At 52.8% G+C, this 21,660-nt stretch overlaps 1 protein-coding gene across 1 annotated transcript; it reads left to right on the plus strand.

The window, feature by feature from the left end:
* Positions 1–8,274: 8,274 nt before the first annotated feature.
* LTO1 (LTO1 maturation factor of ABCE1) lies at positions 8,275–15,863 on the plus strand. Its single transcript, XM_031448186.2, has 5 exons — positions 8,275–8,448; positions 9,823–9,928; positions 10,853–10,923; positions 13,831–13,948; positions 14,231–15,863. Exons 1-5 carry the CDS (start codon positions 8,399–8,401, stop codon positions 14,297–14,299), a joined length of 414 nt encoding a protein of 137 aa, XP_031304046.1. The 5' UTR covers positions 8,275–8,398; the 3' UTR covers positions 14,300–15,863.
* Positions 15,864–21,660: the final 5,797 nt, after the last annotated feature.

Consider the following 21,660-nt stretch of genomic DNA (forward strand, 5'->3'; position numbering starts at 1 on the left):
CCCCTCACTGCAACGCAGCCCTTCCTGAGCACGCCGGCCCCCGCCCGCACGTGGCCGCGGCCCCAGGGCTCGCGGAGGCACACAGGGGGCTGCGGCACCTTCCGCCCACCCGCAGCGCGCTGGCGACACCCTTGGCCGCCCCTCCGTGCTCCCGCAGACATTTTCCCGGGGAGCTGTATCCCCTTCCTAGAACTGCCATGGACCCCACCACAAACCGGGAGGCTTAGACCCGCGCAGATCTTCCCCTCCCCAGTTCTGCAGGCGGGAGGCTTGAGATCTGGGTGCCGGCAGGGGCCGCTCCCTCCTGGGCTCAGCGGGAGGACCCCCCCCCCCCCCCGCCTCTTCCAGCTTCAGGGGCCGCAAACAATCCTGGGCTGGTGACCGCATCCCTCCAACCTCTGCCTCTGTCTCCACGTGGCCTCTTCTTCTCCCCCGCATGTCTCCTCTTCTGCCTTTAACGTAACACTTGTCATTGGATATAGGGCCAGGGCGGGTAACCCAGGGTGAACTCACCTCCAGATTCCTATGTCTGCAAAAATGCTTCTTCCAACTAAGGTCACATTCGCAGATTCTGGGTTTAGGATCTGTCTTCTTGGGGCCATCAATCAACCCAGGATGGACGGACCCAGACAAGTGGAATTGCTCTGCTGGAAGGAGCATGCCCATTCAAAGCCTTTCCAGAGGCCGCCAGGCTGCATTCGCAAGTTAATCTGTTTGGGGGCAGTTTTAATGCAGGCTTGGGCACAGAAACACGGACCGCAATTTACTTCAGGGAAGGCTGAGAACCGACGGTGATGGCAGCACGCCCAGAGTTTCACCCACGGCTGACACCAACCCTGGGCTGGGAGCCCCACCTCCCCATACACGAGGGTGCGGGTGAGGCCTGAAGCAGGCCGGGGCTGGTGGGGGTCACCTCCTTCCCTGTCAGTTGTTCTGCCCTGTGGCCCCAGGACCCCAGGTGAAGTGACTGACGCTGTAATCTGGACCCCAGCACCAGCCCCGGATGAGGAGTCTGAGGCCTTGGGGGTCCGGACCAGGCAAAGTTCCAGAAGATGAGCATCCCCCTGGGGCACCTGGGAGGCAGGGCTCCAGAACCCCGCTTCTCCCATCAGAACCGGGCAGCCTGCCACCTGGCCCATGTTTTCTTCTCCCCTCTGTGATCTGAGGGCTCTGAGCCCGCAGGGGCAATGGGTGGGCCCATCAGCCCCTAATGGGGGCCGGGTAGGCAGAGGCTGAGCGTGGGTGGTGGGTGTAACGAGAAGGCCAGGCAGCCTGGGGTGGCCAGCCCCGGGACCAGGCTTCGACATTTGCCTCTGAAAAGCCGCGTAGCCCTCCAGAGCCTCAGTGAGTAATGCTGATAAAATCTATCTCCAAGGCTGCTGCTAAGAACGACAGTGATAATCTAAGAAGAGGATCTGACACATAGTGGGTCCTTATCAGCGTTACTATGGCCTGGCTGGGGTCATGCAGGCTGGGGGGAATGTTCCAGCACCCGTCGAAGGGCAGCGAGGAGAAGGTGCCCGAGCCCTGGCTGCGGGGCGGCGGCGGCCCGAGTGGGGCGGGAGCCTGTCTGAAGCGCAATGGCGCCCCCCGGTGGCGGGTGTGCGAACGGCCCCGCGCCGACTCAGGATGCGAGGAGCCTGTCGGCAGCGCCTGCGCGCCCCCTTCCGCGGTCTCATCTGGTGGTTAATCCGCGCCCGGTTTCGCAGACACGGGGGAGAACCTCGGATAGTGGACCCTGGAGAGGAGGGCTCCATCCCTTCTGCACCGCGACATTAAAAATGTATGATATCTATAATGTTTTTGAATCGTATTTCCCGCGTGCCAGATACTCATCCTCTTACCAACTCTGCGAGGTGGGTACCAGTATTCCTCCCATTTTACAGGCGGGCAAACTGAGGCGAGAGGGAGGTGAGTTCCACTAATGCCTGGTATTTCAGATGCCGAAAAAGTTGGCTTCCTGGACCAGCACCACCCACGGAGCAGAGGGAAGGAAAGCCTGCCGAGAGGACTGCCCACCCTCCAGCCGCAGACCCCGCTCTGGGCTTGACTGGAGGTTTCGAGATGCCTTCCAAATGCTGCCGTCCAGTCGTGGAGGGGGATCTTCGGAGTCGGAAGATGTGACAAAGGTGGACCTCAACTCTCCTGGCTCTGGAGAAGGACCCCAAGGGAGGCTTTCTGCCCAGTGTGGGTGGGGAAAGGAGGGAGCCCCCCCTGGCTGGGGAGGACTGGGGGGACGCCTGGAGAGGGAAGGGCTGTGGGGGAGAAGAGGAGCAGTCTCGGCCATTGCAGCCCCACTTCTCCAACTGCAGGTGTCAGGAAATGCACCTGGCTCTGAAGGGTTGGCTCCCATTTTGGTAAACGGTCTTTAAGCTCTGAAAAAGAGAATCCTTTACCTGGGCACCCTCTGCAGGGGTGACCTTGCAGGCCATGGTCAAACACAGCCGAGGTGATGTCTGGCCCCTTCTCCCTCCAAGGCGGTAGAGGGTGTACCTTCTCATCCATGCGCATCCTCTCACTTATTCATTGAACAACCATCTCTTGGCATCTACTCTGTGCTAGACCCTGGGCAAAGTAAGCTCTGCAGTTTTGGTATCTGCTACCACTCAAATGTTCGTATTTTCTTTTCAATTTCAACCTTTATTGCCTTTGAAAATCACAGTTTTGGAGAAACTGCTGCCTGGCTCATACTGGACTCAGTGTAAGTGGGAAATAGCCTTTCCTGGGTGAAGTTGTGAGGGTGTATTTGTTATGCAGCACAGCCTAGTCCAACCTGACTAATACAAGGGTACACAGTGGTTTGCATGCCCGCTCAGTGGAAGTCCTATTGCCACACCTTTGTGCTACTTTCCCTGGATACTCTGCTTCTCTATCAACATATGACTCCTCTGAGACCAGCCTGGGTTTAAGGAATTTGGGGTGGGGGGGGTCTTGCCTACCCAGATTCTCCTTTCAAGAAAGGAAGTGGCAGCCACCACCTTTGCTTCTTCCTGCATTGGGGAGCAATGACTGTGTCCCTGGGGATCCCAGAGCAGAATCAGAAAGATGAGTGATTAGGAACTGGGGGTCTGGAATCACACCATCTGACCCTAATCTCAAAGCTTGTCCCATCAGCACTGGCCCAAGCCATGCAACCCCCCAGGGGTCCCTGCTGCTTTGGGGATGCGCAAGGCAGAGGCGGACCCCTGCTGGCCAGGGCCCTTCTGTAGGGGATGGGCATTTGCTCCTGGTCACTGGTCACAGCTCAGGCGCCCCCCCACCCCCCACCCCAGGGCTCCTGCTTGGTGGCTGCTGTAGGGTGCAGGGGTTCCTACGGGGCAGGTTGAAAATGGCCCTTCCAGACAGGCTCCAGAGCGCCCCCTTCAGGGAAGGAGTGGAGAGAATCCGCCAGAAATCCAGCAAGGGATTCAACCTTTGGATTCTTTGCCCCCAGCCCCAGAGGGTCAAACTTGGATTAAAGCCTGAAAAATTCCCCCTTTTCCAACTGCTTTTCATTTATTAATGTTAACTATAGAACAAGAGGGAGGTTTGTTTCCTGGAAGTGAGCTGTCATTTAATGAATTCCTTTCAAGAAATTGAATCCTTTTTTTTTTTTCTGATTACAAAAGGCGTTGTTAACTTTGTGATTAAAAAAAAATCAAATTCATAAAAACACATAAAGGAGAAAATAAAGATTGCTCATAATCTCATCAATCTTATTCCCCAGAGAGGAACACTCTAACTCCAAGATATGGATAGAAGTAACCTACGAAAGGAAAGAGATCCTATCCCTAGAGATGATTTTATTTTTTAATGGAGGCACTGGGGATTGAACCCAGGACTCTGTGCATGCTAAGCATGTGCTCTGCCACTGAGCTCTACCCCACCCCCCTTGCAATTATTTCTGAACATATGTCAAAACCAGTTGATATGCTAGCAGGTTTCTTCTTTAACTGCTGTAGGAGCAAATGACACATTTTGTTTTTAACTTGCTTTTTTTGTCCTAATAAAATGGATGTGTTTCCAGGTTAACCACGGTAGATGGACGTATCTGATTTGGTTTGATTAGTGTTGGAGGCTGCCTAGTATTTTGCTGCAAATATAAAAATTAAAAAAAAATCAATTCCAATAAGTCAACACTTTTCTATAAACTTTGATGAAATTTGTTCTTCATTTGAGTTATATCCACCTGGTTATCTTTAAACTTGAACAAGAATATATGCAACATTTCTATTTTTAAAAGTGTGTATTATTTGTTAATATAGTAGATTCCTAGGAATTGGTTATATCATCTCCTTTATAACTTTTGTTATAAATTAAATATTTAATAATAGTGTTTTGAAACCACTAGAGTAAGTACAATCAAGGCAGATTTCAGAGAAACTAAAAGTTGAAGCTTAGAAAGCTCTATACTTTGAACATCTTTTAAGATAGTTTCCATTGTACCCATACAAACCCTTTCTTATTCCATTCAATTAGATGGAGAATTTCCAGTTCCTACGACAAACACATGCAAATATCACACATAACAAGGAGAGATGTTAATTCAGATTTTTTTCCTGCCCACTTTTGATGGGTTTGGTTTGCTAAGATGGATACCAAATTTGAAACTTATTTAAGGATTTTGAGATAAATTATACTTGAACTTTGAAACTGCCTTTTTCTACCTTCAAGGCCTTATTTTTACAGCTCAGTTCCCTTATTTGGGACATATCTGTAATACAAGGTTAAGGGGGCGGGGGGGGAAGGGTATAAAGTTGTACATATCTGAAGATCATTTTTTTTTGTGAAAATTCAACGGAAAAAATATCTAACAAAATTAGCGAAAATTAATTGGTACCCAGAATGGTGGGAGAGTGGATTTGTTTCCTTATTTGCTTTGCCCTTTTTCCTACATTCCAAATGGTTGGTAATTTTGTTTGCTTAAAAAAAAAAAAAAACTAAAAATGAGAAGACACTTAAAGGACAAAGTCATAAAAAGTCTATTTCATCTTCCAAAAATATATTTTATTGGACTTTTCTATTCTTAAATAAGTAATTCATGTTCATTGTGCTAACATGGAATACTCAGAAAAAATATAAAAGAGGTAATTTAAAAATCACTGAATTTTAAGAGGGAGGGTATAGCTTAGTGGTAAAGTGCATGACTAGCATACACAAGGTCTTGGTTTCAATTCCCAGTACCTCTGTTTAAAAAAATAAACAAGCAAATCTAAAATTACCTCCCCCCTATTAAAAAATCACTGTAATTTCAAAATCTGTGATAATCACCACGATCATTTTTCTGTCCTTACTTTAGTTCTTTTTAAAAGCATAAATTGTTTACTGCTGTTGGAATTGGAGTATATGCAGAGTCCCCCCCCACCCTTTTCCTTAAACATCATGAGCATTCTCTGTGACATTACTCTTTTTATTATTGTTACTATGTTTTGAAGGAGGTACAGGGGATTGAACCCAGACGTCCCGTATCTACGCATGCGCGCTACCACTGAGCTCTCACCCCCCCCCCCCCCCACATTGCTCTCATTTCAAATATTATTTCTGGCGGTTGCTTAAGAGTCTTCAGGATGCATACTCTACCATCTGTGTGTCATCGTTCTCCCTTTTGTCATTGTAAGCTGATTTCTTTTTCTGGTTATCACGCTGCATCAAACAGCGTGGTACAAAAATTTTTCACTTCTCTCTAGTTATTTTCTTGAGCGGAAGTCCTATAAGTGAAATTACCAGGTTGAAGGGTAGAAATATTTAACATGTCCTTCCCACCTTCCCAAAACTGCTGGACCAAACGGCAGCTTTAACTTATGCGTCTGTGGGCACTGATAGTATCTCTCCATTCTAAAAAAGTTTTTTTTGTTTTTTGTTTTCTTTTTACAATTTTAAAAGGTAAAAAAATACAACTCGTTCTTTCGATACGCATTCTTTTACTATTAGTAAATCTGTTTTCTCTTTAACTTTTGTTTGCCAGCCAGCTGCAGTTCTTTTCTGTGAATTACATATTCAAGTCCTTGGCCCCTTTTTCTTTTTCTTTTTTCCTGTTAGGGCACATTTATTTTGAATCCATTTTAATAAGTTCTTTATAGACCAGAAAGATTATAAATTTAGTTATAATGTTTGTGGAAAACATATCTCCAGATCATTCTTTGGTTTTTGATTTTGCTCATTACCACCTTTGGCACACATGAATTTGCCTTGGTTTTCCCTTTGTGATTTCCTCCATGGTTTTGTGTGTGTGTGTGTGTGTGTGTGTGTGTGTGTTTATTTAAAAATATTTATTAAGTGTCCCTTACGTGCTGGGCAGTGGGGATGCAGCAGAGATAAGACAAACATAGCCCTTATCACCATCCTCCACGGTTTTTTACGTGTTAAAAATGCATCTGCATACTTACCTGAATGTTCCACTTGGATTTTTCATTTTTTTTAAAAAAAGTCTTTAATTTGTTTGGAACTATTCTGATGAGTGGTATGGGATATAAATGGAACTTGACTCTTCCCAAACCACAAATTTCTCTATTATAGTGATTGATTAATATCCCCTTTCACAATTAATTTGTGGTTCTTTTGATCACATGAGATTTTACATTTCATGTAGTCCTCTTCCAGGCCAGTCCACTCTTATTTCATTCACCTGTCTAGTCTTTTTCTTTTTTTTAATTGAAGTATAGTCAGTTACAATGTGTCAGTTTCTGGTGTGCAGCACGATGTTTCAGTCATACATACTCATACACCTTTCTATTCTTGAACCAACATGCGACAATATTTATATGGAGACTTTATCTTTTCATATCTGGTATAGCAAGTTCTCCAGATCAATGTCTTTTTCAAAAACATCTTAGTTATTCGTATCAATTTAATTCATCCAGATGAAATTTAGGATTTTGACGCATTTCCCCCAGATCCTGTGGGATCTGATTGGCATTGTGTTTCTTCCCATCCAGGGTGGTGGTATATCTGTGGTTTTCTTCATATGGCTCAAATCTTGTTCCCAAGAAACAGATTGTGACTGTGGTGAAGTGGATTTCCCCAGTCACTCCTGCTCAGGCTGCTACTAATGATTGTTAGAATAACAGAAAGCTATTTTTTCTAAAACTATTCATCGTGTATATAGATACTTACTGAACTCTTATTACAAATTCTGAGAGTGTCTTACATGCTTATTTGGGGGTTTTTGGGTGGGCCAGCACACCTACGGATAACGGTACTTTGTGCTTTTTGATAGACTTCTTGCCCAATCTTACTGGGCTGGTTGGGCCTCCCAGATGTGCTTACTGGGCTTATGATAAAGGTATTCTTGTTTCACTCCTGATTTCAACGGGGATGCTTCTGGTATTTCATATCTATGTTCCATTGGGGCTGATAGTTTGAAGTACCTTTTAAAAATCGTGTTCAGGAAGTATCTGTCACAGAAATGACAAATGGGAGGACCAAAACTAGAAGCTGTTTTTAAAAAATGGGGTGGATGCCTCCCGCTGGAGTGAGGGCCACCATTGCTCTTAATTACAAACCCTTCTCTGCTTCTTGATTCTACGTGAATTATGAATTACTCTGCTTTCGCTTTCAGAACCAACAACAGCAAGAATAAAAACACAAAAACTTTTATTTCCGTTTTCAAATAACTCTAAGATTTCAAGAACGGACGCCAACATTTATTAATGCCTTTCCCAGGGAGTGTTACGCCGTCCGGGCTGGTTCCCTGTCACCTGCGGCTGTTTCGGATTCCTCGGCATCGAGCCAGCCCCGCGCTTCTTGAACAAAGGCCGCAGTCCCTGGATTACTGTTAACGAATTTGGTGGCATCTCGGGCGGGGGTCTGAAGTCTGACGCCGGCCTGGAACGTGCCCCTGGCCGTGGGCCGGAGTCAGCCAGCGCGGGGCACCGGGCCACCCTCCCGTGGGCGCTGCCTCCACCCCGGGAGTTGCCCTTTCTGGAACTATTTCCCCCCAAACCCCACGGGCAGAGCCTCCTGGCCGAAGCCTCAGGAGGCGTTGGTTCTTCGGTAACCTTCCCAGTTTCTTCCTTTCTTCCCCAGTTCTTTCCGAGCCGCTTTCGGCAGTTCGCTTTTATGTGCTTAGTTTCGTGGAAATGAGGCCCCGGGTCACCGCCCCGCAGCCAGGTTGGACGCTCGGCCCGGGGACTCACTGGCCTCGGGATGGAGCTGGGGGGCGGGGCGTAGGCGCCTCGGGGCGGGGCCGCGTCTCAGCTCAGTCCGCCCAGCGCCGGCGCCGCGCACGCGCCCTGGCCCCGCGCTGGCGCACAATGAGCCCTCCCGTGTGCCGTCCTTACCCGGCCTGCCCCGCGCGGCCGCCCCCGGAAGTGGACTTCGCCTCCGCAGAAGCAGTGCATCTGTGTCTGAGTCTCGAGGGCCTGAGGCTGCAGCGCAAGGCAGCGGAGCCCGAGGGGCAGGGGCGGGCCGGGCTGCCGCCATGGCCGGGACTCAGGATATGTTCGACGCCATCGTGATGGCGGATGAGAGGTGAGTGGTGGGTCTGGGCCAGGACCCCCCCCGCCCCCCCCACTGTGGTAGGTCCGTTCTCAGCTGCTGTGCTGTGGCCGCTGCGGCCGCTCGGGCCTTGGGGGAGCGCGCTGTGGTCCTGAAGGCGGTCTACGCGTGAAGGCCCGAGATGCTATTGATTCTCCTTTACTCATCAGCCTCTCGGGCCAGCGCCACGTGCCCAGCTGCTCCTCCAGACCCGCCTTTCCCGTCCGGGACTGCCTCACGCATCTGCTCGGCCTGATGACTGCCTTCTCCTGGGACGCCCCGTCCTCGGGTGGGATGGACCTTTGCCATCTGGGCGCTGCCCCTTTTTCTTGTTCTTTAGTGGTAGGACATACGGCAGCATTCATGGACATGCTGATAGATGTGTCAGGTGTCATCCTTTAACCTCCAGAGTCCCTGGGGAGCGCCTAGGGCTGTGACGAGGGGGAGCTGTTGGTTGCTTTGTGGCTGTCTTTCCAGGGCCCGGCCCACTTGAAACCTCAATAGATGTCAGTTAAGAAAGAGTGAATACTTAACAGTCGGTCGCTGACATTTATCTAGAGCTTGCTGTGAATTGGACACTGAGCTAAGTGTTGTACCCGAGTAAGTGATTTTAGCCCTACTTGTGAAGTAGATCCTGTTACTAACCTTATTGTTCAGATCAGGAGGCAAAGTCACTCCTGGACCACACAACCAATAAGCAGGAGCTATACACTGTGCCTCACTGGGGGCACCAGCAAACACCTTTCACTTTGGTGACTGCAGGTTGTGATGGTGCCAATTCCACTGTGAGCCGTCGAGGTCGGAGGTGCATTTGGTCTTGGTGCATTTTGTGGTGATGTGATGGCATTTCCCCTGCTAGTCTACTGAGACACGATGGAAAGCCGTGTATATATGGCAGAGTTTTTTGAAGCACTTGGCCAAATAGTCTGGCTTACAGGCTCACATAACTTTGGCTCGATGACCTGGCTGCAGACTAGTCACCTGGGAGAGTTTGAAAAGTAGATTCCTGGGCCTTACTCCAGACTTAGCGAATGTGAGGGGTGAGGCTCCTGAAGTGGTATCTTTTGAGCTTTTCCTGTGTTTTTTTGGTATTTTACCAGATATGGGAATCATGTGTTTAGCCCATGTTCCTCACCGTAGAAGCAGTAAATTGGGCTTCAGGAGGGACAGTGACTTGCCAGAGGAGAGACTCAGAAAGGGGGAAAGCTGGGATTGCAACCTAAGTTTTCTGGCTTAAATGCTATCCTTTTTCTGCTGTACTGTGTCTTGCCTCGCTGGGGCTGGGATAACGTGGAAGGGAAGAGTTTTTCCAGGAAAAATACTCTTTCTTCTGTTTGTTTGCTCAAGCTTGCTTTCTCTCTGTCACAGGTTCCATGGGGAAGGCTATCAGGAAGGCTATGAAGAAGGGAGCAGCTTGGGCATAATTGAAGGAAGACAGCATGGCACATTACATGGAGCTAAAATCGGATCTGAGGTAAGTGGGAACCCCTCCGAGATGTGATTGCTTTTCTGTTACAGTTTGTTATTTCTTTTGATGATCAGTGTGATGAAGCCACCACTTCAGACCTCTTAAAATGGCAGTAGACGAGACAGAGCATTGGTGGAGACATAGTCTTAGGACAGAACCATATTTCTGTATAGAGACGGTGAAGTTGTGTGGGCTGGAGAATGAGAAAACCAGTCCCCCTGGCACCTCAGTTCACGTTGAGTGTTCTGGTGCTGCCTCATGTCTTAAGCCAGCTGAATGAATCCTCACCCGAAGAGTGAGTGCCCTGTGTTGTGGGGAAACGTTCCGTTTATAGTTACACTGAAATTCCCTAGAATCCACAATTTTCCTTTTCTTCTGCCCTTCGTCCTAGTTTGGCTCCAGGTCTCTTGGTGTTGGAGTTAAGTAACTCAGCCAGGATGTGGTTACTTGAAGGCTCAACTGGGGCTGGAAGAGCCACTTCTCTTGTGGCTTGCTCACACAGCTGTTATCGCTGTGTGGACCTCTCTGTCCACCTGGCTGCTTGAGTGTCCTCGTGACTTTGTGCCAGTAAGCCAAGGCAGCAAGGTGGAAGTGACCTTGTCCACCGACACCTAGATTCCAGAGTCATGTGCTGCCTCTTCCTTGGTGTTTTGCTCAAACAGGCCACCCCCATACAGTTGGAGGGACTGCACAGGGCATGGATACTCGGGGTTGGGGGAGACGGGGTACAGTGGGACCACCTTGGAGGCTGGCCACCCCCGATGACTTGACCGTCTGGCTTCTTTTGCCTGGTGCTCGGCAGGTGCTTCCAGAAAAGCATAGAAGGAACACCACCCCTTCTGCTCCCACCTTTTGTTTTGAGAGCTTGATAATTAGTTCAAGTATAACTTTGTTATTAACTTCACTTGTAAATGTCTTGTCAATTCACAGATCGGGTGCTACCAAGGGTTTGCTTTTGCTTGGAGAGGTCTTCTGCACAGTTGTGCCACTGAGAAAGACAGGTAAAGCCTGAGATGTCTTCCTTGTTTGGTGTCTGGACCAGGAGTTCTGGTTCCACGGCGCACTGTGACCTTGGGTGGTTAACGTTTCAGTCTCCTCATCTGTAAAATGGGGAGAATAATCGGGCCAGAGTTGAATGTTGTGTGATTTACAAGAAATAGTGAATTGAAAGTGCCGGGCACATTTTTGTTGTTCAGTGAATGTCTGTTCTTCTCAAGAGTTTGCGAACCACACCTGCCTTTTCCCTAGAGGCGTTAGAGCACTGAGTGGCTGTTAGGTGCCCTGCCAGGAAAGTAACGTTGAAATCAATGAACTCTTCTTGCTTATCTTTCCCTTAAGCTTCTAATAAACGGAGTACAATAGTCTTGGTATGATTAAGGCTCAGAAGTGCTGACTTCGTTGTCACCGTCTTTTTAACGCAGCCAGAAGGCCTGTGGATGAGGTGACACAGTTCATGTGTGCAACACACATCTGGTACTTGGAGGCACTGAGTAAAGGCAGCTGTTACTTGTATCGTTTGTAGCCTCTTGAAACTGCGCTTACCGTGCGCTGCTGCTGGAGCCCAGGGACCCTGTGGCACTGGTCTTCATTCTTAAGCTGGCCATGCACCCTTGCCCGAGGGGCCATCCTGCTGCTCCTGGGAGCTGACACTCGGCTTCAGTGGCCTCTGTGTCACCGTGATGCCTGGTGGCCTTGCCTAGCCTGGGAGGGGCGCGAGGAGGGTGGGTAACAGCAGGGAGGGTGGCGTCCCCCGTCCATGTGACTTGTCATTTTATTTGAAATATTTTGAAATTCTAGAGTTGGCAACAGCCCCGTATTCCCATGTAAGGGGAGGGGCGCTCACGCCGGAGCCTCGGCGCTGCTGGGATGACCTGTGCCTGCGCTGCTCTGTTTGCCTGAGCAGTTGGTAGTTGACTGGATTTGCCCGTTAGCCAAGGGCCACCTTCGAGGATTTTCCTCTGGAGACTCAGTGGGAGTTGTCAGTTGGTGATCCAGTTGGGACATAGGTTGGCAGCCCATGGTGCCACTGGGTGGTGGTCAAAGCCAAGTGCGGCTCCCCACTCTGGGTCCGTGAGAGGGGAGGTCGGAGCACATCATCTGGGAATTCTCGGTGCAGTCTCACCTTCTCCCCGCACTGGGGTCTGCGGCTCACAGAGGGAGCTGTACCGGGCGGGAAGGGTCCCACACCCAGGGCTGCCAACCCACGCCCCAGGGCAGGGGTCCCCAGCTTCTCAAAGCCTTGCACCCAGCCTGTCAGAGGAGCCCCAGTCTGGCCTGGGGCAGCCCGCCCCCCTGCTGCCCCAACCCCGCCAGCAGAGCTGAGGGCCCCTTTGAAACACAATCTAAGAGCCTTTATCTTAGAGTAATGGTTCACAGGTTTTTGGATTTTATAAGTCTGTACAATTTTTTAAAAATCGGTAGAAGGCTGATGGAGCATCTTCCACTTCGTTGATGCTCCAAGTGAGGGTGTGAACGAGAAACGCCTGCTGTCTGCTTCCTCATCCAGAAGGACAAGGGGCTTTTCACCCCGGAGACACCGTGGGGAGCACAGTGTCTCCCACTGAAGGCTGGTTCCCCCGTTGAGTGGCTGTCCCTTTCTGATCCCTGATACGCGACTCTCCCTTCCCGAGCCTGGCAAAGCCTGCGGCCCTGCACTCAGCCAGGGCTGAGCCCCGGGGCTCTGTGCCCACTTTTCCTCACGCCAACTGCGAGCAGGTCACACTCTCCTGACACGCACTGGCTCTGACGGTGCGTCGGGCTGGGTGTGTTTGGAGCAGCTTCGCTGACGAGGAGAAGGGAGGGTCCGTCGAGACTTACAGTTGGAAGCAGCGGTGTTCTTCGCGTGGCGCCGGGACATTTCCCACGTGTCGGCATCTGTCTTCCGTCTCCCAGGAAACCAAGCGCTTTGTTGCTCTAACTGACTCGCTTTGACCTTTTGCGGTATTGTGTTTTCTCTGAAAGGTGGCCATCGCAGTTTGTAAGCTGATTTAAAAATGTGAGCCAGTCCTGGTCCCTTTAAATTACTGTCGATCCATCTGAGGGGTGAGTCCTTGAAGGTTCTGTGGATCAGCTCTCTAGCCCTCTCGACACCCACGTGATCAGATGTGCTCTAAGGGAGGCTGCTCGCAGGGTCCTTGTATGCGCCCCAGGAGGGCACCTAAATGAATCGTTTTTAACCACCCCTCCCCCACCGCTGAACGGGGGCCCTAGCCCCCAGGACCTGGTGGAAGTGAGGAGACGAACATTTATTGAGCACCTGCTCTGTGGTAGGTTCTGGGCTTTGCTGGGATCATCGATCCCATGGAAGCCCGTGAGGTTCTGTCATCGCCCCGTTTGACAGATGAGGACGCCGAGGCTTGGAGAAGTGAAATCCCTGGGAGTCTGGGGGTGGTCGTGCTCCCTCCTGGCCGCCTCCCCAGGGGAGCTCTTGATCTCCTGGGGGGAGGGGAGTTGAACTGGAACACCAGGTGCTGGTTGCTGCCCTTCAGAGGGAGGGGCTTGCGAGTTTACCGGCTGCTGACCTCCCCGAGGCTGTGAGCGGGAAGGTGCGGGACCCTGGAAACTCCCCAGCTCAGAGCTCGTGGTCATGCCTGGAGCTCTCTCCTGTCTGGTTCTGTCTGCTCCTGGGTCAGACCTGCGGGGGAGCGGTGGGCCTGCTAGTTGTCAGATGCTGGGCCATGGGCCTGGGGCGGAGGCCTCCCTGCAAGCTCAGTACACACCTGAGGTCGAGAAGCGCTGATGGGGCCAGGTGGGTAAATGTCGTTCAGCGTGGTGAGGATGTTAGTCACTGGCTTCTGAGCGCAGGCACACCCCGCATGCCGCTGCCTTAAGGTGAGCGGCAGCGTCGTCACGCAAGCTGAGCCCATTTTGCACAAGGGACTAAAAGTCTTTATTTCTGTGTTTTTCAGCAAAAAATTGAAGGTCTTAGAATCGCTGATTGGAATGATTCAGAAATTCCCTTATGATGACCCTACTTACGATAAACTTCACGAAGACTTAGACAAAATTAGAGGAAAATTTAAGCAGGTTGGTGTCCTGTGTGTTTCTTTTTGCTGGGGCGCCGTTCTCAGACATGGCTGGGCCAGCCCCTGGGGCTCACTTTGCTCATGGTTTTGGGGCTGCATGTGCTGTATGGATGGTCAGTAAAAGCAAGTTGTTTTACATCTTGATGTAAGAAAACCCATGATGGTCTGTGGAACAGGTGTTAGAACTACTTTAAGGGTCGGTGACCTGGACGAGGAAAGCTGCAGCAAGAGAGAGAGTTATGTTCTAGTTCTAAAAACCATCCTTTTGCTTTTGTGTCTTCAGCTTTGTTCATTGCTAAATGTTCAGCCGGACTTTAAAATTAGTGCAGAAGGTTCTGGACTTTCGTTCTGAGGATGACAGATGAACAAAGACGAACATCAAGGAACAGATGTCCGTATGTTAAGTGTTTCAAAATGTGATTAAAGGCAAGACAATGACGGGGTATTCATTGTTTTGCGGGGAGGGTTCCAGCTTGGCCAGTGAAAGGGCTTCCTTCCCCCAGGGTCTGCCTGTGTCGCCTGGGCGCCCCCCACGGGGCCTGTCTGCACAAGCCTGTCCTTTGTTGGGCCCTGTCTGCCCCGTGGTCTGAATGCGGCCCCGGCAGAGCGCTTGCTGGGCTGCTCACTTCTGGTCCGGAGTCCAGCCCGCTGGCCTCAGGGGTTCTTGGCACCTGGCGGCCTGGCTGGACCTAGACTGGGCTTGGCTCTGGACGTGATCACTGCCGGAGCCTCAGGCAGTGCACAGAAGAACGATTTTAAAACCAAGAGCGGCAGAGTCGACATGAAGTAAGTTACCGGAAGTGGTGGCGAGAAGTGTGACGTCTGGCCAACCCTCACGCGCCGGCGCTGGTGACGTGCTTGCTGCCTGCTGTTCAGTCCTTCAGGACCCCCAAGGCGGGTGTCACTACCGCTTTATAGATGGGGACACCGGGGCCCAAGAGACTGCCTCGCCCGAGGGCGGCGGCAGCAGAGCTGGGACTCTGACCCCAGTGCCCGCCTCTCACCACTGTCTGGAGCTGCCTGTTCTGGAAGCCACAAACTTGGGGTCTCTGCCCGCAGGTCCCCGCTGTGCTCCCTGGAGTGTCCCTTGTGGCCAGCTGACAGGGAGAGAGGCCAGCGGGTCCCAAGGGAGCCGGGACATGCTCTTGCTGTCTCCAGGCGGGTGGGGCTTGGCAGCATTGAAAACGGTTGAGGGGAGGATGTTTTAAACTGGACCCTGAACATGGGCTGCAGTCTACCTGCAGAAGCTTTGGGAGCCAGGATGCTGCGTTCTCCTGAGTGTGAGTCCTTCTGTCTTCTATCTTCTGCTCGTACTTAAAAGGCGTCGTCTCTACACGGTGAGGCACAGGCTGGGGAGCGGGTTTCCCCATCAGGTCAGTCTGTGCTGCCATGATGGGTGCGTGATCATTTCTCTGCACGTGACGGCCCATGTCCAGGCCCCAGGACTCTCCCCATTCACCTGCTCCCAGCCCAGGGAGCAGATCTGGCAGCGATGGGTGAGATTAACGAGGGGTAGCTGTGGATCTGCGCCAGATTGCAGAATCATCGCATCTGAGTGAGCTGTGTTTCCCCGGTGTGCGGCAGGGTCTGAGGCCTGGCTGGTGTCCTCGCCCGGTGCCAAGATAGAAATGGCTTTTAGCTGTTGAAGGACAGGCCCTGGCCTCTGTCCTGCTCAGCGGTTTTCCGTGTGGGTTGCTGGATGTCCGGTCTGCGGCTGCACCTCAGTCTTGGGGAGCCCAGGGCTGCGTCCACGGCCTCAGAGGCGCCTTCGTCACAGAGACCGACAGCCTGTGGGATCCGGGGGCTTCTGTTGTGGTTTTCCTTGGTGGGTTTTTGTGTTTTCCAAGCTACCTGTTCTGATAATGTATTCTTTTTATAATTGGAGAAAAAAATAAATAGCGTATTTTAAAGTGAAAGGCTGTCTGGGACCATTTATGATGCCACGTCCCGCGAATTCATTCCTCAGTCGTGGGATTTGGGATTGAGGTACAAGGAGGGCCCTTGGCAGGCCAGCACCAGGCATCCTCCTGTGTGTTTTCTTAGCCCGTGGAGAAACAGCTACTGTGAGAAAGCGATGCCCCTGATGTGCAGGAAAGGCTCAGATCCTGCTCCCCATGGCTGGCGCCCTGCCCGCGTGTATTACTCATTTCTCCTGCCCCAAACCTCGCTCTCTCCCCACCTCTGCCCGCCCCAAGCTCAGCCTCTCCCATGCCAGGTGTTACCGGGAGCAGCCGGCAGCTCCTTTCTCCTCTCCCTGTCACCTGGGACCAGGCTGCCTCCTTGGTCTTCAGGGTCCCTGGACACCGGACTTGACCTGTGCTGGCCCAGCTCCTTCTTGGAGGGCGAGACCCAGTTTCCAGGAACCCTTGGTGGCCTGAGAAGATGTCCTGGGTTACAGTACAGACAGAGCCTGCCTTCCTGTCTCTCCCACGCTGTCCCAGGGAATGCCACCTGTGGCGACGGGGTCAGGAGAGCTTGCTGGCTGATGAGATGATGGAGGAAGTCCTGTATCCTGGGAGCTTCTGGGAAAGGTTGCATGACTCTCTCCTGAGAAGGTATCTCTTTTGGAAGTTGTCCCACAGGGATGTGACACCTGGAGATACGACAGGCACCTTGCAGCTGGCTCAAGACGGAGCCACACCTGGGCATGGCCGAGCCAGGCTGCAGGGCGCCCGGCGGCGATGACGGCGTGGAGCAGCTGTGCTGACCAGCCCCGTGTGTGAGCTGGGGAGTGCGCTGGCTCAGGGCCGCTTGGGTAGGGCGTCCGTTGTGGGCCGCACAGGCCTCCTGCTTGCCCCCTCCCCCAGCCCACTCCCTCCCATCCCTTCCTGTCCACCTGGACCGTCGGGTATAACCTTTTCCAGATGGGCCTGGAGTGCAGGAGCTCGCTGGTTGGGTTTCATCCCTTTTGGGGGGCTCGTGGGTTTCCCAGGGCTTCGGCCTGCTCGCTCTTGCCTGTTGGAAACTCCAGGAGTTTTGTGTCAGGCCAGGCGGTTGTAACAGATGCCACACGCTGGGCGCCTTAAACAGCAGATACTTTCTCACTATTCTGGAGGCTGTGATCCAGGGGTGGGCAGGGCTGGCGCCTCCCTAGGCCTCTCCTCGGCGTGGAGACGGCCATCTCCCCCCGTGACCTCACGTGGTCGTCCCTCGGCGTGTGTCTGTCCTCTTAAGGACCCCTTTCTGTTGGATGAAGGCCCACCCCAACTGCCTCTTTAAAGGCTCCATCTCCAAGTACAGTCTCGTTCTCAGGGCTCCAGTGTGCATTTGTGGGGCGGGGACACAGTTCAGCCCATAGTAGCCGCCCTGTCTGGCTGCCTGGGCAGACTGTTAACTTGGGAGAGAAAAAAGCCATTTCACTTAAAAGTTGAAGTTCATTTTCTTTTTCCTAGAACATTAGTCATTGGGAATAAACAGACTAATCAGCTCTTCACCTAAGCGTCCCACTTTGGGACTGCACTCTCTGGGGCACCGTGGTGGCCGAAGGGAACACCAGCCTCAGGCCATTTGCAGTCCGGGACACTCACTGTTTTTTATTTTTTTTTAAGTTGAAGTATAGTTGATTTACATTGCTGTGTTAGTTTCTGGTGTACAGTGTAGTGATTCAGATATATATATATATATATATATATATATATATATATATATATATATATATATATCCTGTTCCGTTTTCTTTTTCATTGTCAGTTATTACAAGATATTGAATATAGTTCCCTGTGCTGTACAGTAGGACCTTCTTGTTTATTGGACGCTTGCTTTTTATTTATTTTACATTCCGTCCATTGTTTTTCCCCACCCGGTGGTGAGAAAAAAATGAAATGATTTGGAGGAAGAGATAAGAAGCCTTATTTACCGAGTGGCTGCTCAGGGCCGCCTTGACCTCCCTCAGACACTAACCCTGGGAGGCAGGGCTGCTGCCCCCACCTCACAGATGGAGGCTCGGGGCCCCCAGTCGACTTGAGTGACATGCCGACGGTCGAGGGTCGCAGTAAGTGGCTGACCTCAGGCCTCACTAAGCACAGCGGGGGCTCTAGCAGTTTGCCTAAATTATCCTTAGCCAGAACAGAGCCTCATTTTTCTGATGATGAGCAGCCTGTCTTTGTGACCAGTCTTGCATCTAGCGGATCGAGGTGGAGACAGATGGATTTATGGGAAGGGCCCCTGGCTGGCTGCAGTAGGAGAGGCAGGGACTGAATGGGCTCACTGAGGGCTGGATGGGGCACCTGGGGAGCCTGGAGGTGTGTGCGTGGTGTGGGGTGCTCAGCTCTGCCTGGGGAAAAAGGGAGTGGGAAGGTGGGTGGGGAGACTTCCTGGAGGAGGTGACCTTGGCATGACTGGCTTTGTGAGCTTTCATCTGAGCTCAGCACCACAGAGGATCTCTCTCCTGCCCTACCTGAAACTCTGTGACTCAGAGAGATCGAAACCTGTAAGTAACAGGTGAGGCCATCCCAGCTCCACAGTTACTCCAGTCCCTGAGGAATGAGGTGAGGAACTGGCCTGCGGCTCAAGAAACTGGAATCACCAAACAAGTACGATCGATCTGAGAAAAGCAGGCAATGTGTTCAAGAGTCTTGCAGTTGCTGGTTAAGCCCCCAGAGGGGTAGGGGCCTGTCCAAGCCGCCAAGACTAGGGGGCTCAGCTGGGGCTTCCCTGTTCCGAGAAGGAAAGTCACTCCTTGCCCGTGAACTTCTCCATCGCTCTTTCTTCGGGGCTGATTGAATTCCGCACCTGACATCCAGGCCCTTGCTGGCCTGTCCCTCGGGGGCCCCCGTGGGGACAGCACTTCGGCCACACCTCCCTGGTGCCCTTCGCCAGGTCAGCAGGGCCTCGGGCCCCTGGGGTTGCAGGGACACTGAATGCGATCTCATTTCCACCCGCTCGGGCGTGTGATGGGCCGGGGGCTCCGAGCGCCCGACAAATGGCCATTGAACTGAAGACTTAGGTGTGGGCTGTTTCCATCTTTTCTGCAAGGACTGATCAAGCTTCCGTTGTTGTCAGTGGGTGTGGACCCTGAAGTCACGGGGCCTCGGGAGCGTGCTCCCTGGCTCTGAGGGTTCAGACACCTTGGGGTGGGGTGCTGATCGTGTCCTCTGAGGGGTCTGATGAAGTCCTGGCCCCTGGTGCTGTGAATGTGTCCTTATTTAGAAATGGAGTATTTGCAGGTGTGGCCCAGGGGCAGTTAAGGGGGGTTGTACTAGCGGTGGGTGGCCCCTCAGCTCGCTGCCCGTGCCCTTGAGGAGGAGAAGGCCACATGAAGACAGGTACACAGGAAACACAGCCATGCTCGGGCAGAGGCCAAGACCAGAGGGACGCGGCTCCAAGCCAAGGAATGCCAGGGGTTGCCGGCAGCCAGCAGAGCCGAAGGGGGCAGAGGGCCCTGCCGATGCCTTGCCTTCAGTCTTCTGGCCTCCAGGACTCTGAGAGAATCAATTCCTGTTGTTTTAGCCACCCAGGCAGTGGTCACTTGTTCCGGCACCCCCAGGACACTGATGCGAGGTCTAGGCTGTCATTTGCCCGTCTGCAGAGCGAAGATACTGGACAGGTGATGTCCAGACCCTTCTTCCTCGCCTGACTTGGGGATTGATGTTGGGGCTTCCCCAGGGGATTTGCCTCAGCTTCCTTGTCTCGGGTGCTCTAAGGAGCCAGTGGCAGGTGGCACCCACACCCCAGAAAGACGCTGTTGTCTCAAGGCACAGGAGCCCCCTTGGCTCCATTCCCCTGAGAGGCTGCTGCCTTTGGGGGGCTCTGATGATTCTGTATGGGGGCTGACATGGGGTCCGCCAGTGAAGGCTGGCTTGAACCTCTCCCCCGGTCTCAGCCCCTGCAGGGCCCCGGACCCCGCTGTTTATATCAGTAAGACGTACTTAACCTAGAAAAGGGAGAAAACCCGCACGCGGTGTAACAGTTAAGAGGCTTTGAAAACCAGATGTCAGGAAGTCTATGTCAAAGGGACTTGAACAGCGAGGAACAGTAATGGCTCCTGGAACAAAAGGGAGGCCTGAGCCAGCAACTTGTCTGGGGGTCTGGTACCCCCCATCTCCTTGCATGACCGGCCTCACACTCAGGCTCCACCCTGTGGCCGTGGCACCCTGGGCGCCCCTCTCAGGACAGCAGAAGAGCCGTGCCAGCCCCCAGGAGTCCTCAGGAACAGAGGGGAATGCTACCTGTTCCAGAAGCTCCAGAAAATACCTCTCCGAATCTCGGTGGCTGTTAGACTTCACATCTACCCTTGAACCTGCCGCTCTGTCCCAGGAGGCGGGTGTGCTGTTGGCTTTGAGCCCATTGGCATCTGTCCTAGAGCTGGGGGTGGGGTCAGTCCCACCCAAGCCACATAGCTGAGAATGGTGGGCTCTGCCGAGCAAAAGCTGGGTGCTGTCAACACCAGGAGAGGGGTTGGCGCTGGCACGGAGTCCAGGATGGCCAGCTCTATGAGCTGGAAGGGGAAAAGGAAGATGGCCTTGATGCCACCACCTGGGGGACCATGTTTGCATGTTGGGGCCTTTTTCTATGCCTGGATGATGCACGAGATGATGGTGCTGGTCCCACTGAAGAGACGGTGACATTGAGTGATAACTGTGTACAGGTGCTGCGTGCTTCATGAACATCAAGCCCCCAGTCCTTCCGTCACCCCAGGAGGTGTTCACTGAGCAGAGGTGGACAGAGCCCCGCTTCCGTGCTGGGCACATCATGGGTACCAGGCTGCCCTCCCTGGAGCTTCTGTTCTTATAGACATGTCTGTCCCTGTTTTATGGGTGAGAAAATTGAGTCTTGGAAGGTGAGTTCCTGGCTGTGGGATCCTGGCTCAGTCACATCACCTCTCTGGGCCCCAGTTTACTCGCCCACAACAGGGGTCAGCTACTTGCCCCCCTCAGCCCGGATCCAGCCCACTGCCCATCTTGGTGGATGAGTCCTGACCAGCGCATGGCTGTGCCCCGTCCTGTCCTGCCCTCTGTGGCCACCCTGGCTCCACACGGTGGAGTCGAGGCGTTGGGTGGAGACTGCTGGGGCCAGCAAAACCCAGAGCACTTGCGATCTGGCCTTTTGTGGTAGAGCCTGCTGGCCCTTGACCTAGAAGAGGAAGATAATTGTACCTGCATGAGCGAACGTGGGCTCCACGAGGCCCTCTCCCCAGGGTGTCCCCTGCCTGTCGCCAACCCCTTGGGTTTGTTTCAGGATCCAGGGAGAAATGGTGTGTTTGACACTTAGCACAAAGCCTGGTACCCTATACGGGCTCCTTGAACTTGAGCTATTATCCTCCTGCTATGGGACGAGGGAGGGCGGGCCTGGGGTCCAGAATGTGGGACGACCCTCCACCCAGGTCAGTGTGCTCTGGAGACCGACCGCCCTGGGGAGGCCATCTCAGCTGCTGGGAGCTGAAACTTGAAAGGATTAGCAGACGCTGCCGTCTTGGTAGGCTCAGGGTTGACGGCAGTCTTCAGCGGAGAGCTTCCCTGTCCCCCGGTGAGCCCCTGTGAGTGGCGGTGACAGGGCCCCCGGATGTGGGCCTCAGGCCTGCGGCCCCAGAGCTGCCCGCCCACCGGCCGCGGCTATTGTCTGCCTGCCGCGGTGTGGCTCAGGGCAGGGGCCTGTGGGCAGGGGGACTGTGGGAACGGATTAGAGGCCAGGGGCTTGCGTCCCCCCTGCATAAACTCCTGATCAAAGGCATTCCTGGGATGACAGAGCCTGTGTGCTGCAGAGGCCAGGCCAGGC

This window comes from Camelus dromedarius, chromosome 12, assembly GCF_036321535.1.
Source record: "Camelus dromedarius isolate mCamDro1 chromosome 12, mCamDro1.pat, whole genome shotgun sequence".
Lineage (NCBI taxonomy): Eukaryota > Metazoa > Chordata > Mammalia > Artiodactyla > Camelidae > Camelus > Camelus dromedarius.

What these genes read in the sequence shown, in the direction of transcription:
- LTO1 (XM_031448186.2), top strand. Translation starts at nt 8,399, where the DNA reads ATGGCCGGGACTCAGGATATGTTCGACGCCATCGTGATGGCGGATGAG. An exon ending in GAGCTAAAATCGGATCTGAG is followed by an intron (nt 9,929 to 10,852) that starts GTAAGTGGGAAC and finishes GTCAATTCACAG; the next exon opens with ATCGGGTGCTACCAAGGGTT. An exon ending in TGTGCCACTGAGAAAGACAG is followed by an intron (nt 10,924 to 13,830) that starts GTAAAGCCTGAG and finishes TGTGTTTTTCAG; the next exon opens with CAAAAAATTGAAGGTCTTAG.